Source organism: Hypomesus nipponensis, chromosome 2, assembly GCF_054491055.1.
Source record: "Hypomesus nipponensis isolate SF chromosome 2, ASM5449105v1, whole genome shotgun sequence".
Classification (NCBI taxonomy): Eukaryota; Metazoa; Chordata; class Actinopteri; order Osmeriformes; family Osmeridae; genus Hypomesus; species Hypomesus nipponensis.
Window position 1 is genome coordinate 18,072,361 of NC_140362.1, and position 16,173 is coordinate 18,088,533.

The following is a 16,173-nucleotide window of genomic DNA, read 5'->3' on the forward strand; positions in this document are numbered from 1 at the left end:
AGATAAATAAAAGTCTCACGTTAACAATTGTGCGTGTCAGTCTATGCCATGAATGAGAGTATTGCTAATCATTAACAAAGAGGGCTTCTACAGATTACAGTGCACTTCTTATGCATTACATAGGCCAACCCAAAGGACTGACCTGCCACTGTACTGTGATATCTCTAAGGATATAATCAGACATAGCAAACAGTGCCTTTATTGTTTGTAAGTGCTGCATGATGCACATTGGCAGCCCACTTGTACATGGTAATATTGTCCGGTTTGACTACCCCCATTAACATCCAGTCACTAAGAACGCTAACCATTTCACTTAAAATGACGACCCGGCACTTTTGAATAACTCATGTAAATACAAATATTTTTGCTACTGTAGAATGTATAAGAATGTGTTGACGGTTATGATTCCATGGTCTCAAATCATAGATATTAAGCACCACTCAGTGGCAAGTCAGAAGAGAAAATGTAGCACAAGGAGAACTTTTCTAAACAGACACACATTGTACAACATTTCGAAATTATAGGCATTCTCACTAGAATATGTTTTATACTGAGAGGCTGCCATGATTTATGGCAGTAGTAGATTGAGAAAATAAGAATTGTAGTTCTCTTTTTTTACAACACCAGTGAAGGAAAAAAAAAACCTCAATGCGTGAATTTTATAGTTGATAAACGCCAGTCTTAAGCTGACCATTGGCTTTCATTCCATAGGTTAGTAGATCAAGAAAATAAGAATTGTAGTTCTCTTTGTATATAGTTACTTTACAACACCAATGAGAAAAAAAAACCTCAATGCTGTGAATTTTATGGCTTATAAACGCCAGTTGTACGCTGACCATTGGCTTTAATTCCATGTGAGGAAATGACTGCATTAAAACAGATAATGTGAAGAGCAAAGCAGGCGGGTGGGTTAGCAGCCACCAGACAGACCTATATAACAGATTGAGACATGCAGAGGTAATCCAAAAGGGTTTAAATCTTTGCTCATACACGTGATTATAATTTTTCTGGGTTATTCTGGGAAACAGCAGGAGGGGGAAATGATTTACTGTCCACAGAATCCACTTAGAGCTGGGAAGGCTTTGTAGCTGTCTGGATTGGGAGAATGTCAGTGGACCTAAATGTCAACCTTCTAGTCTGTTAAGTTCTACTGGTCTAATCAGTGTCACACCGCACAAACACGTTCATTTTATATTTATCATACAAATTAAGACAGGTTTAATATCTGTGTACATTGAGGCAACAACACTAGTTTGTTTATTAATGTTGATTTGATCATTAGTGGAGATTTTTAATTTGTTCACACAGAGTAAATCAAATGAATTAAAGTTACGTTGTGTTATGCTAGGAAATGTTGAATGCCTCAACATTTAAATATTGTTTTCATTTAAAATTGACTTGGGTGTGAACAGAGGGGGTGTACATGGGTGTGTGTACAGTGAATGCATTCACACAATTCAGATTTAAATATAGGCATTTAATCATTTAAAATTCAAAAGGAAGATACGTTACAAACAAGATAGAAAAACAAATTTGATTACTTATGTTTAAATTAATTTACACAATTTGGTTCTACAAGTATACATAAAACGAGAGTGGCATAGTGAAGAGACACTGATCTGTTGGACTTAAGCCAAAGAGTAACCCAGAGAACGAAAATGTCCTCAACCTATATTTCACATAAATTCACAAGAAAATAATGATTACAGTTTTCCATTGCTTCTCCATGGCGAGTATCTTACTCAGGCACATTTTATAATTATTTACGTTTATGATCTTTTGGGAAAAAACGGAATATAAAGGTTACGTGAGGGTAAGAATTGAATACATTTCAAAGCATTTATGAATGAACATGTAATAGCAGAAAACTCTCGATAAAAAAAAATAAAAAACGATCAAAGTTGCACCAGCAAAATTGTTAAAAGTATGAAATTGAATTGTATACATTCTTATGTACAAACTAAAATAAACACAGTGCCAAAAGCCACTTGACACTCAATTACAAATCAATACGAGGACATCAATTTTAAGTATCCACACACAAATTATGTCTTTAAAATAACACAATGCTTGTAATAGTCTTAATACTAGATAGTCAAAACATGAGCAGTGACTAAATGTTACCTTGAAGTTAGCATTAACTATTTGGCTACGGTACATAATCGTATACATCTAATGTAGCTACTTATAGGCTTTTAGCTACAGTCATGTGTTTGCATAATTGTCTCATAGTGCCTTACAAAATCCTAAGAATGCAGTCTCTGAAGGTCTCCCTTGTGGGTGTCACAAGGTCTATGTTTGGTTTACCTGTACTGGCAAGAGCAAACCTCAGATTACTTGTACAGTATTTACCAAGCAAACCTGATATGTTTGGTCTAATCCTTCATCTAAAACTGCTGTCATTTGTATATGTTAACGCTCTAATTCTCTCCCCCAAAAATTGGAACAAACTTTATGCTGCAACAAAAATTAAATGTATGAAACACAATATATCTTTTCAACCCTGAAAAAGACTTGCTTCATTCATAAGTGTGTTCTACTTTTGTATCACTAGATAGTGTCAAAATGTGAGGTGAAGAGGCATGTGCATTGAAATAACAGTTTAAAATTTAACATGTCTGATGTCTTTCATCTACTGCCCTTAAATACCCTGGCAGAATCATCACAAGTAGAACCACTTCCTATAGAGCATTGTGAATCTGTGTACGCAATAAGTACTCAATCCAGAAGGGTTTAAATAGTCAATAAAGCTCCCCAGTATTACTTTTGTCCATTCCTAAGAGGACTTAGATAAGCTTCATGGTGAACCTACCAGTGTCCCCTCCTTCCCCTCCTCCCCCCATGGAGGCGCGAGGCACAAAGTCGATCGTGGCCGTGTGTTTGATCTGCCCTTTGCTCTGGCTCCAGAAGAACATGAAGACAAAGCAGATGGCCACAGAGCTGAGGAAGGAAAGGAAGCCCATAGTGGTGGCTATGATCAATGTCTTGGCATCAAATGGGTATGGGTTAGCCACCTGGGCAGAGGAATTAGCAGTGGGTGGGAAGGAAGACTCGATCCAGCCCTGTTCAGTAAAAAAGGGCATGGTGCGATTTCGCGGGAACCCCTTCACTTGCAGGCTGACAGACAGGGTGTCGTTGCCAGCTGCATTGCCTGCTGTGCACTGGTACATGCCACTGTCCTGAACCTGGGCATAGCGTACCTCCAGAGTCCCATCAGACAACACCCTGATCCGGCCCGTGGGAGAGAGAAGGGTCTTCTGGGCTGAAATCCATGTGATTGTGGGTGCTGGATCACCATCAGCCTTACAGGAGAACAGTATGTTGGTGCCCTCCTCTACGTTGGCTTCTTGTCTTCTGCGGTCTATGATGCGGCTTGGCCGGCAGATGAACACTCTTGGGAGTTCCTTCTCCGAGAACCCCTGGAACTCCCTCTCTCGTACCATATCAGGAGACAAACAAGTGGGTTGCCGTCCATCAAAATTCAGGCGGAACCGCCTTCGGACGATCCAGAGCAGACGGCAGTCGCATGCCAGTGGGTTTCCATCTAGTCGGAGAACCTGGAGGTTCCCTACGGAGTGAAAGGCGCCTTCCTCCAAGGTGGTGAGCTGATTGGAGGAAACATTGAGCACCCGGAAGTAAGCAAGTCCTCTGAAGGCCCCAGGCTCGATTCTCAGCAGGTTTCCCCCAACCAGGTGCAGTTCTTGCAGCCTTAACAAGTCCCCTAGCAGATTGCCCTGGATGTTGGTAATGGGGTTGTAGGACAGGTCTAGATAGCGCAGGTATACGAGGTGGCGCAGGGCAGAGTAAGGAACAGCGCTGAGGTTACTGCTGCTGATGACCAAAGAGGTCAGATTGAGGCCAATGAGACTGTTGCTGGCCAACGTATCCAAGAAGGGCCAGTGGGAGATCAGCAGGCTACGCAGGCGGTGCAATTTGCGGAAGACATTGTTGGGAAGCGATGAGATGGTGAGGCGTAGTAAGCGGAGGCGTGTCAGGCTCTGGAGCTGGGACAGCGCTTCTGTGGGGATGGAGGTTAGGTTGCTGCGGTCCAGGTTAAGCTCCTGCAAGTTCTGCAGGCCAGTGAACGCCCGCTGGGAGATGAACACCAGGTCATTCTCCCCAGCCTCTAGCAACTGCAAGTTCCCCATATCTCGGAAGGTGTAGTCAAGGAAGACCAGGATCTCATTTTCACTGAGGTCCAGGAATTGCAAACTGAATAGGCTCGAAAAGACCCCAACAGGAATGATCTTTAAACGATTATTCTTAATACGAAGAATCCTGAGGTTTTGCAGGCCCTGGAAAGCCTCAACCTCAATCATTGAGATGACATTGTCACTCAGGTCCATCTCCTGAAGCTGGGTGAGCCCCAAGAACTGGCGACGACCCAGTGTCTTTAGCTTATTCTGGGACAGGTCCAATCGCTTCATATCACTGGGTAAGCTTTCAGGCACTGAGGTTAGGTGTTTGCCTGAGCAGTTCACTTCCATAGTGTCAGGGCGACACACACACCGAGGTGGACAGAACCCCGCTGACACACCCAATCCAAAATGGAGCAGGATGCTCCATGCTCCCAATCGAACGACAGACTCCATAAACATCTTTCCACCTGCCTGAGAAAGGAAAAAACATGAACATGAAAAAAAAAACATGAAAGGTTAAAGTGGAATACTACGTTTTTTGTGCAGGTGTTTCTAACTAGAACTCGATACTTTCCACCAGTAGGTGGCTAATACTAACCAGAGCCAACACCCCCTGTACAGGACATCGGATGAAAACAATCAACATCCTTCTGCTGCAAAATTTGTTTTAATTTTTTTTTAATATACTAATCATTATCAAAGTTAAATTTCATGTCTTATATGTCTACAAATGTATACAAATAGATTTTGTAATAAGGTACTATTGAATGGCTCACCAATTAAATCTAGAGGTGCAGGTTTTCATAACCAGTTGTAGTCAAGTTGGAATCTGACTGGAGTAAGGAGTTTTGTTTCTGCTAAAAGCATGCCCTTAGAAATCACCTGGAGAAAAAAAAATTAGAATATTAAGTTTAAACAGCCAAATCAAACTGTGAATGAACATATAACAATGAATGCACAAGTGTTAAAAGTATTTTAGACAAACAAATGTAAAAATTAATAAATAAAATGGATTAAGAAAAAGTAGGTTAGTAAAGCTCAAAGCAGATGTCATGATTCGGTGATTAGTTTTGCCCCACATTTGTAATGCACAAAACATAGCACACTTTATACTTGGAAGGTTTTATGTTTACGTTTCAAGCACCCACCACTGAAAATGCCATTATGCATCCTGGCCCATGTTTACTAATGGTCTCTAAAAGCCCTGACAGGGACCAGTTGGTATGGGAGTTTCGCCCCTTGGCCAAGCATCTGCATCTTAAAGGCCAACTGAGGTTAGGGCTAGAGACATGAAAAGGCGGGGGACGGCATTTGTTTACGCACATAAACAGCACGCTGATTTAAAATATAAAAAACTCCACATTCCATACAATTCAACATTTGCAATACACGTTTTTTTTCCCCGCAAACATTGTGAAATCACTGTGGTCTTGGAACCAGACCAGTCTGCAAGCTTGTGGTTTATTTACTCGAGCCGATCTGTCTTGGCACCCTTCCATTCAAACAGATTCTCCTACAGCATGAGAAGTACTGGGCCACAACCATGTATTTGATATGGGGTGTGTTTAATATGACTGTACAGGAAGTGCATATATGAGGCCTTTTTGTAAAAAAAAAACAAGATTATGTTTTGTTGCTCTGATTGATTGAATCTATCAATTGCATTCAGAGGAATTTTGTTTGGAGTTGATAAATGACCCTTGGATGTCGAAAAGGTACTGAGAGGCTCCAGATTAATATACATTTGCTAATTGGTCTGGCAATACCAGGCTACTTGCACTGCATGTCAATATCAAAAACAAAAACTAGGTCTAGTTTTGTTATTTTCATTTTCGCTATACACTGTCTCTGTCCCTGTGCTTGTGAGACCGATGGTTGTTTATAAAGACGACAATGAGCTGACTCATTTATTGCATTTCTAAAACATAAATTCAAGACCTGAAATCAAGTCAAACCTAAGAAAAACAAAGCTGGTCCCTTGGTTAGTGACCAGAAAAAACATTGGAAAACATTACCACTATAATAGATCCCAGATCAAAAATCTACAGTTGATGCACATTAGCAATCAATCCAGTAAATCGATTCAAGTACAAAATGTGTATGTCTAGTAAGAAATATACAATTTTAGTCAAACCTGTAGAGGTGGAGATCTCTCAGGGCCCACAATTTAACAGATAGCTCCTCTCTGTCTGCTCTCACTGAGTGTATCTGCCAGAGTGTGCCAACAGTCCCAGAGCACCACTATCTTGTGCCACCCCTGCTATTCACGCAATTGGTTCTTATAGAGACTGGAAGCACTGACTCATAATCCACCACTTGGGTTCAAATGTTTGGAACACCTCCCCTCCCCCCAGCCTTTCAAACACCGTATTTACTTTGTATGTAATACTGGGAAGGGCTCGCGCGAATTAAACGTGTTGATCCCCCGATGTCGACTTGCGAAAGACAGAGACTAGCAGGTGTGCAAAGTCCCAGGCTGGTGAGTGTCTGAATGTGCCAGGGTTGTCAGTCTCTGAGCCCTCTGACCACAGCGGTATAGGATTCCTCCTCCTCCTAGGCTCCACAAACACCACCAAACTAGATTGCAGTCAATGACCTAAAGGGTCACAGCGGGAGCTGACCCTGCCTGCCAAATTAGAAAGTGAGGGAATGAATTAATTTCTAATTTTAGATCAATGTTTGAACCCAGTGGTGGTATCGCATTACAGTATATTTACATAAACATAATATATTGTGGAAAACTTGTCTTGTTGCTATACTTGATAGAGTCTCTCCAGTTCAGCAACTTTTTTGTTGTTTCAGTTTGTCAGGTTCATGGCACAGTGCCTTTTTGACCGGTAACAATGTTCAGTAAAACGTTTGTATAACGCCAAATCGGTCCAAACCTAGGCAGTGACCAGCTCTTATATAACAAATCTCCACAACGCTAAAGGCAAACAATTTCTGAGCAAATGTGATAGAACATTAACTACAATTCATCAAGGGATCTAGTCATAATGTTTGGGCTTTGGACATCTTCCCAATGTTATTACATTTTGAAAGACTTCCATGCTCTATGGACTCGCAAAGGTCATATTTGACCATCTACTGAAGAAAAACCTAAACACCATCTTCAATTTGAATTCTGAAATTATAGGTGTTCTGTGTTCCAATCTCTTAAGATGCCTTGACTGACTGACAACAAGACAAACTGTATTTTGTCCTATTCTAAGGAGGGGAACATTTTGGGTTCACTTGGAGCACCGTAATGGGTATCCAAAGAAGACATTCATGACAAGCATCAATCCCACATTAACACACACACCTCTTCCTTTGGATCCCCCAAAGGGGTTTCAAAGTAAACTTCAGTGAAGGCCAGCTCCATTTTCTAACCCTTGCCTACATGCTATTCTTATCCTTTCAGATTGATAAAGACAAGGGCTTGGCTCAAATCCACAATTAGCATGTCTGAAATGGAACAACTATCAGGATCACACGCTCAGAGTGATGATTGTCTACAGTACTCTGTGCATGTTGTATATGGTTTCTTGTGTTGTGTGTGTATTCGAAATACTTTATCTATTGCCCATGGCAACAGCTACAATGAGATTGCCAGTGTGTTACAAGTGTGTATTAAGAAGTTTGTAACCAGAACATTTCCTAGGCTGAGGGAAACAGCAGTACAATTTGTAGTTCTTATACCATGGTCTGGGTGAATACTCGATTCTGATTGGCTGCAGGGGTGTCCATTATCAGGTGATAATGTACACCTCGTCGGGCATTATCCCTTCTCTTGCTTTTTTTTTTTTTTTTTTAGATTAATTCAAACAATAAGTGCATCATTGTAAAGTTAATTAAGGATATATTTTCTTCAGTGGCATATGTACAGTGTTTGCGTATGTGTGCGCACATATACTTCATGGTTTGTGAGAAAAAAAAACGCATCAATGAAGTTTGTATGACGTTGTGGGCTTTTTGAGAGTTTGGAGGTTAATGCGTTCTGGTGTGTGTTCTTACACACTCAGACATATTTGGAAAGGTTCAAAGCCCACATTTGTCACGATACAAGCCTACTCCAATCTTTCTTTTCAATGAGAGACAATGAGTAGGAAGCTACCCTGTATTACAATTATGTATTGCAAGCAGGAGACAGTTAATTCACTGCTTGCACAAAGTGCACTGTCTGCAATATTAATTATAGCCCAAATAAATGAGAAAAGGGAATTAGTCTTAGTGCAGCGCTGATGTGACATGACAAATTAGGTCGCTTTAGCTAACAGCCTTGATGGGCTGGATCCATCAAGGTTCACTGGTGAAATGGGGGAAAGAAATATGTCTGACAGTGAAAGACGGGTGTTTAAACAGATTCAAGCAAACTGAATCACATACCAACATTTCATCATTCTAAAATGATTTCGCCAGAAAATATACTGTACATAACTGAACCCATGCTATACACCATCTATATTCTATCCTATAACCTGTGTGTTTGGGCCAAGGCTATATCTGAAACTATACTATGAATATGTAGGCTGAGCTTCTTTGGTGTCCCTAAAAGCTTGTACTACATTTTTCACAGAAGAGCCCTCAAATGCATAATCCCCCACATTACTAGACAGGTGGAGCTTTTTGTCTTTGGCACACTTTACGTGCTGCTTGCTAATCTGATCAGAGCGCTGCACAATCCAACCTTGATTCAGATTGAGGGAACCAGCTATTATGATGCTTAAGCTGAAGTGTCAAAGCCGTCTCTGTAAGGAGTAAGTGAAAGCCTTTGGAGTGCTTGTAGAGTCCCATGCAATGCTATGCTCTGCTGTCACTGTTAATGTAGTGACCTTGAGTCAATAATTCAGTTGGGCTCGTGTTTCAGTCTGTATTGTTTTGTTTACATAATAAATTGCCCTTTGATAATAATATATGCAAACATAACTAGTTAAGTTGACGTAATCTAATTAAGGTTGATAAGAGAATGTGTGTGAATACAAGTCCCCGAGCTGTTTGCAAACTCCTGCAGTATGAGACCAAAGGCATTTGTTGGCATAATCCCTAGGACTATGCCATTTCAGTCCTCATGTTTAGACTCTATACCATTCTCATAATGCATATTAAGTCATGGTATTTAGCTATGAAGGGCTAAATCAGTGATGAACTTCAAATGAGCTCTACTTCCTGAATAGTGCCTGAGTGAAGAGCAGGGAACATGCTGCAGGGATCAGATACTGTCCTGGTTAGACTTGTTTATGCTCAGCAACATGCTGCAGGGAACAGATACTGTCCTGGTTAGACTTGTTTATGCTCAGCAACATGCTGCAGGGAACAGACTCTGTCCTGGTTAGACTTGTTTCAGCTCAATCCGTCCAAATAGGTTATGTTGCACACTGTGTGAATGACATATAAAAAAGAGAGAGAGAAAAAAAACAATTTCTATTAAAACTGCCAGCCCACGAGTTGCTGTGAAAAAAAGTCCATTATGCTCAATAAAAAGTTTTTTTTTTTTCATAGCCAAATCATGGTCTTAATCCCTCGAACTATGAGTATAAAATGGGGGCTTGCAAGAGTCTCTAAATGGTTTTAGGTTCAATGCTTTGTAGATAAGCCTGTTATTAAGGGCCAGAGATGGGCTACTAAAAGCAGGAACTGGACAGACGCCCATGAGATATTCCATTCCTAATGGCCTGCGCCTGCAAGCAACGTTGCCTCCCAAAACAGTTGAATTATCTGTCAGTCCATTTTAAAGCCTGGCTGTACACAATGACCATGGAAAACAAAATCACTGGTAACAAGAAAATGCCATTTACCTGATTCCTTAAGGCCCAGGAGTAACATACAGTATATTCAAATGTCAGAATAAATCTTCTCCAACAAGGAGACTAAAATAGTGTCCTTAGACACCGAGATTAAATTGCCCATTTGGCTCATCTCCAAGTATATTTCACTTGGCCCTCTCACTGGGTCTTGAGTCTGCTCCAACCGCTAGGCTGCACTTCATGGTTGTCATTTGCTGCTTTCATCTGTCATCTAGGCAGAACGTACACACGATACCCTCAATCATATTCAATAACCTCTTTTAACTCAAAGTATCATATTGTAGGTTATATAATTTATCTGTCACCTTTCACCTATGTTCCTGTATAATTTGAAGGATTTGATTATTATAGCTAATTCCCATGGCTGATTAGAATGTTGACATTATATACAATCAGGATTGCTAGAACATTCTGATAGAGGGACTATGTGACCTGTAACAGGCATTTGCCTATAGGTGTAATTCAATTTCAAAATAAACAAGACTTGAAAATCCACCTATTTGACAATTAAAATGGATGTACCTTTAGGGCACAATTAACCTGTGTTCTACAATAAAGTAACCAAGCTCCATCAAGGCTAGAGACAGTACAGGAGATTAACACTGAAACATGCATCAGACTACAGCATGAACATGAGTCACCATTTTGGCACGCACTCTGAAGATTACATGAGGTTACAGCTGTGGCACCAATTAGTTTAAGCAAGTCTCTGTACAAATCCAGGATCACTAGCCTATAACATGCTTCTCCATGAGCATTGTCCTAAACATTATTACCTTTTTGAAATATATAATTTTTCATAAACGTTGTCATAACTTTAATGGGTTATTTTACAGTCCACAGGTGCCCCGTTTTTTTTTTTTTTTTTTACTGAACAGAAGCTAAGTTTACGAAGGCGTAGCTATCAAGAAATAAATAGGTTATAACCTTCATTAGCTTACAACATTAAGTCTAAAAAAGCAACAACAACAAAAAACTACATTTCAAGAGTGAATTATGGGCTAGAATACAGAATACAGAAACTCACCTGCGAGAGACTTCAATACATTGCTCACAAGTTGTCATCGTTATAACTCAATCAAAATACTTTCTTCCGAATACGCATTTCGTCCAGGTGCTGATGACATATAATACTTTGAAACATCTGCTTTGAAACGCCGCGCAATTTAATTTGTCCTTCTTCTTCATCACCTTCTTCATTTATTGCAGAATCCTTGGGGGAAGGGAGGGGGTTTAGATAATTAGCCTACGCTACTGAAAATTATTTAGGTCGACTTCTTTATTCAATTCTGACGCTTTCTGAGGCCCGCCTTCTTGCCCCGTCCTTGCTCTCTCTTGCGTTGCACGCGTACCAGTGATGAGTCTTTGCATCTTACTGAGCTTACAAGCAAGTCAACCTGTCCAACTATATGAATGGACAGCTTACTGAAATGCTAAAAACAAACATGGTAAAACATGGTCAAATGGCAACATACGCGTCCATGGTAGCAAACTCCCCGTGCTGTCTGTCCTCTGACAGGATTTGTGATTTTATCCAGCAGACTGAGTAAGTGCTGGAACCAATCCAGGACAGGACATTACTACTGCACAGCGACATTTGAAGGGAATGATGGGCAAATGTGCACGGGTCAGCCAAATATCCGGATTTAGATCACCAGCTGAATCTAAAATGGAGAACTAAAGGCTTGTTGTAGTAAGCCTGTGCAGGAAGCCAGTTCACTGAAAGGTGTCCTTATTGACAATGCAAACTGTAAACACAATCCTGAAACACAATTCAGAGGGGATCAAATGTGTTGTTGTGGATTTGCTTCTAATGTCCTATTATATTTTAATTTACATAAGAACATGCTAAAGTGAATCACAAACCTAGGCTACATCAGTTGACATGGTAAATGTATGATTTTGACTCCCACCAGTAAACAGTAGATTGGGGCACAATCTCACATTCTGTTTTAATGAATCCTCATTTGCTTGCCCAGTCTTTGCTTGTTGTAGAAGGGTTGGCTTGCATTTCTTCTGTTCCCTAAAGCAGAACATAGCATCTGCCAGCTGAAGAGAGGACAAGTGAGTCTGAAACTGAGGCAAGTGCAGAAGGTTATGGAGTTTAGCAACACATAACACATGGCTGTGTTAATTTGAGGGAGGTTGCCTGGGGCTCTGTCAGAGTTTGTTTTGGAACATATTATGTCAAGCATCCAGATCAAATGGGATGGTGATCAAGAATGCATTTGAGATATGTTAGTGTTTGTAGTGGTGCCCACTAGTGACATAATATAGCTGACAGTACACAAAGTTCTTTGGACAGTATAACTGTCTGTACAAAAGGATATGAGTAACCTTGTATCCGTGTCTGTACTTGGTGTTCTATCCATTTGAGTTTTGGGATGACAGAGGCAACCCAAAGCAATCTAATTAGATTTGGCCACGGGGGGGAAGATGTCTGTAATGAATAAAGGATGGAGCTAGTTCCCTTTTATTAGACAGATTCACCTTTGTCCCTAAGAAGTTTAGTTTCTCCAAACTCAATTATTGAAAAAACTGCCCTATATATCTACTACAAACTACATTTATTTTACTTATTCATTTTGAGCATGACCAAAGATAAACATATAATGAATCCTCTCACCTTAGTCTCCCTCTGAAAACAATGCAATAATATCTCGGGCGCTTATCAAATATACAATTTATTTCAAATGATCATTTTCCCATTTATTTTACTTGTGTTGCAACTAAAGAACTTTCAGGTCAGTTTTTTTGAGGGGCTTCCTTATTGTAGTGGCTGCCACAGACATCTGGTCCGTCTTGGCTTGGGCAAGGGCCAGCACTTGTTTTTGTAACCATGTAGCTTACGTGGGGATTATTTGATTTGGATGGCTTGAATCCATTGGTAAATGTTCTTTACGTAATGAAAAGAGGGTGAAAACCAAAACAACGCACACTCCTCTCTCCAAGGTGAGGTAAGGTAAAGAAACACAAGTCCTCCGCTCACATAGGGATATTACTAAAACAAAACACTTTGTGATGTGTCTGATGGTGACGTTAGGAGAAAATTCATTGTGTTTTGACAACTGTAGGATTTCCAGGAAGTTACTGCTCTTTCATGGATTGGACATGTATCATTTTTAACATTGTTAAACACACCTCATCTGTTTTTTGTTTCTCGGTTTATTATTATTAATATTTTTTTTGTGTGCGTTGTGTTTTTTAACACACATTGGTTTTCAACAAACCATGCTAAATATTGCATATACTAACTTAAAGCAATACAAACCAGGCATCTTATGTGGAAAAGTTTACTTGGCCATTAAACTCAGATTGAATTCTTTAGAGTTCCAAAGGTTAAACTAATACTGGCCCATGTATCAAAGCATACTACTCCAAATAGGCTCTTAAACCCATGTTGAGTTCTCAGCTGTTTCCTCATGTGGCTTCCCTAATAACGACCCATATAATGCAGAGTACTCAAGTATTCTTTAGATTATTTGGCACAGCTATAAAGTGAATATCACTTAGACACAGTCTTCCTGCCCATTTAATTTGCTTATCGCAGCAGAGAGAGTTTGACCCCAGTCTAAAAATATGGTTGGAGACAGAACCATGTGGCAAACATCACTTCCTCTAATACTTCTCGTGTTAGGCCACTAATCCCTAAAGAGCAAACGTGAAGATAGTTTAGCACCTGGCAGATTTACCATGGAAAAGACTGTGAATATGCAGGGGGAGGATTGGCAAAACTGTTTTTCACCATGTCTGCACAATAGGTAGTGTCTTTTCTTCTGAGCACTAATCCTTTAAAGAAATAACAAGAGATTTCAAGACAACGGGTTTAACTGATCTCGACCCAATACAAACAGCTGTTGAAGTTGTTTGTCAATCAAGCAATCAATAAGTCATTAATGGGGGGAGTGGATAAAGTACTGCATGAATGTACAAAACATTGTAAATGTGTTCATAAAAATAAGTAATTGCTTTTATGATATGCATAAATGACTGGATGATGGGCAGGTTGAACAAGTAGTTTTGAGAATTTCAATGGTGACCTGAGAAATAGGTACAAAAGAAACGAAGAAAAACTGCAGCTGCATCATATAGCCTCCTTTCTTAAGAGATCTGCATTTGTTATGCTTTATGACACACACTTGGAGTGAAGTTTGACGGGAAAGGTGGGGAGCGAGAGAGAGGTGGAGATATTCAGCAAAGGGGCCAAAGCCAGATGTGAGACCAGGCCGCTGCGATGAGGCCTCAGTCACCTCTACTTCTTTCTGTTTTTAAAGTAGGACCATCTTGATGCCACAAGGAGGCAGACATGATAAGTCTAAGCAATGTCTTAAAATATGCTCGTGTTCACAGGAATACTCTGAATGAATTGCAGTCCAATTCTGCCTCACTTCCTTTTCATTGAGCTTGTCTCTAGGTAGGAGATCACCTGGGGATGAAGATATTCCCTGGTTCTGACTGGAACATCTTTCTTGAACCGCTTTGTTGTAATATGTCCATTCCTACCCTACTTTAAGGTACTTTCTGGCTTGCATCTACCTGAGTAAATCTTGCCCTCTGGCTCCCTGCTTCGACACAGACGGCCTATGGTATTGACGATAACCAAACTATAAATCTGAATAAATCTGATTCAGATGGGCCGGGACCCGAGGTTCCTTCTTTGACCACCTGGCTGTAGATGTTCTGTATTAGGGGACTATAGTTTAGTTCACTTCTTCTTCAGGCCTTAGGTCTCCATCTCTCACAAGCGATCCACAGCCTTTGTCTAGTTCAGTGAAGGTAAAACAAGGTGAAGGTCTATAGCTTTTTTTAATCGTATCCAATTTGTATTCTAGGTGAATTAATTCCCCTTGACTGAAAAATAAGACCTTGAGAGATGTTTACGAATACAAATGCATTGTTTATTTTCCTTAACTTTGTATTATCCCAATATGAGGGGATGGGTTCCACAATCTTCAATTCCAAATCTCAATTTTCTGTTCAACACAATTAATAGGGAGAGCAAACAGTACAAAGCATTCGCAAATCAAAAGACAAAAGCAAATAGCTTTTCCTTTAATAAAAAACAAGATTTGGCTTGGATTGAAATAGGGTAAACATAATAATCTGTTGGAATGAAAACATGGATTTTAAACCCTCTGGTGTTTAATGTATTAATCTCTGAACTGGTCGGTAAAAATGCTCACAGTTCAGAGCAGGATAAATTATTCCATATTTCTCAGTAGATTTGGGAGTATCTGAATGACCATAGCTGAGCAGATATCAATTTTCTATACACATAAAATTGAATCAAAATGGTGTAATCCACAAACCTAGTGGCCATGTACACCATAGATGCAGATATATATGTAAATAGAGATAGACAGATATTTTTCCTAACCTAAAAAAACAATACAATGATACAAGATTATAGTTTTGGTTAGACTATTACACTATTACAGTCCCAGTTTAGCCGTGGACTAAAGTGGTCTTTACTTGACTCAGTCACGAGGATAGTCATATGATGGTACAAAAGGATCCTAGGAAGGTCCCTACGATCCTAGGTTCTGCTTCCAGTTTTATGGTATAGTAATGGTTACACCAGGAAACAGGAAACAGATGTGTGCTACAGTGAAAGACACTGTCTTATTTTCTCCTGCTTAACTGGACCTCACCTAGTTTCCTGGGAGATGATAAATGATAATGTATTATAATGGATTATTATAACTCAATACCTGTTAGGGGTTAGGGTTAGCACACACACACATTTGCACCAGTTACAACAATGTCCAGTACATTTAACATATTACAGTTAAAATAAGAGCCCACAACTATAATGAAACGCCTACATGCATGTGTGCAAGAATAGTTCATTTGTAGTTATTCTACTGAGTAGGCCAAGTCTGTGCACAAACACATACACACAAACCTACTGCAACCATCTCTAGCAAATGTATGGGGGATGGGCACTAGTGGATCGATGGAGAAATGACCACAGTCTCATTAAATAGAGTGGGTGGCTGTATTAAACAGCCACGAGTAAGACTCTTAAAGGAGCTTAAACTGGTATGCTCCAGTGGTCAGAGGCTCCAAGTGTCCTGCTGGCAGACAGATCATAAGTGGCTACTGATCGTACCCAGCCAAACCTCTACATGAACGAGTTTCAAACCTTTGACGAATACACATGGTATTGGCATTACCTTGGAGCCATGGGTCCTATCAGGAACCTGTCTTAAAGGTGAGATCAGCCTTTTACCTTCCAGACAATAATG

General features: G+C 40.1%; 1 protein-coding gene across 1 annotated transcript; it reads right to left on the reverse strand.

Annotated features, from left to right (window-relative positions):
- Positions 1-1,456: 1,456 nt before the first annotated feature.
- On the reverse strand, positions 1,457-6,362 carry lingo4b (leucine rich repeat and Ig domain containing 4b). The gene is made up of 3 exons (XM_084709333.1): positions 6,274-6,362; positions 4,916-5,021; positions 1,457-4,610 (listed from the first exon to the last, which is right to left on the reverse strand). Exon 3 carries the CDS (start codon positions 4,596-4,598, stop codon positions 2,787-2,789), a length of 1,812 nt encoding a protein of 603 aa, XP_084565459.1. The 5' UTR covers positions 4,599-4,610; positions 4,916-5,021; positions 6,274-6,362; the 3' UTR covers positions 1,457-2,786.
- Between the last annotated feature and the right edge of the window lie 9,811 nt (positions 6,363-16,173).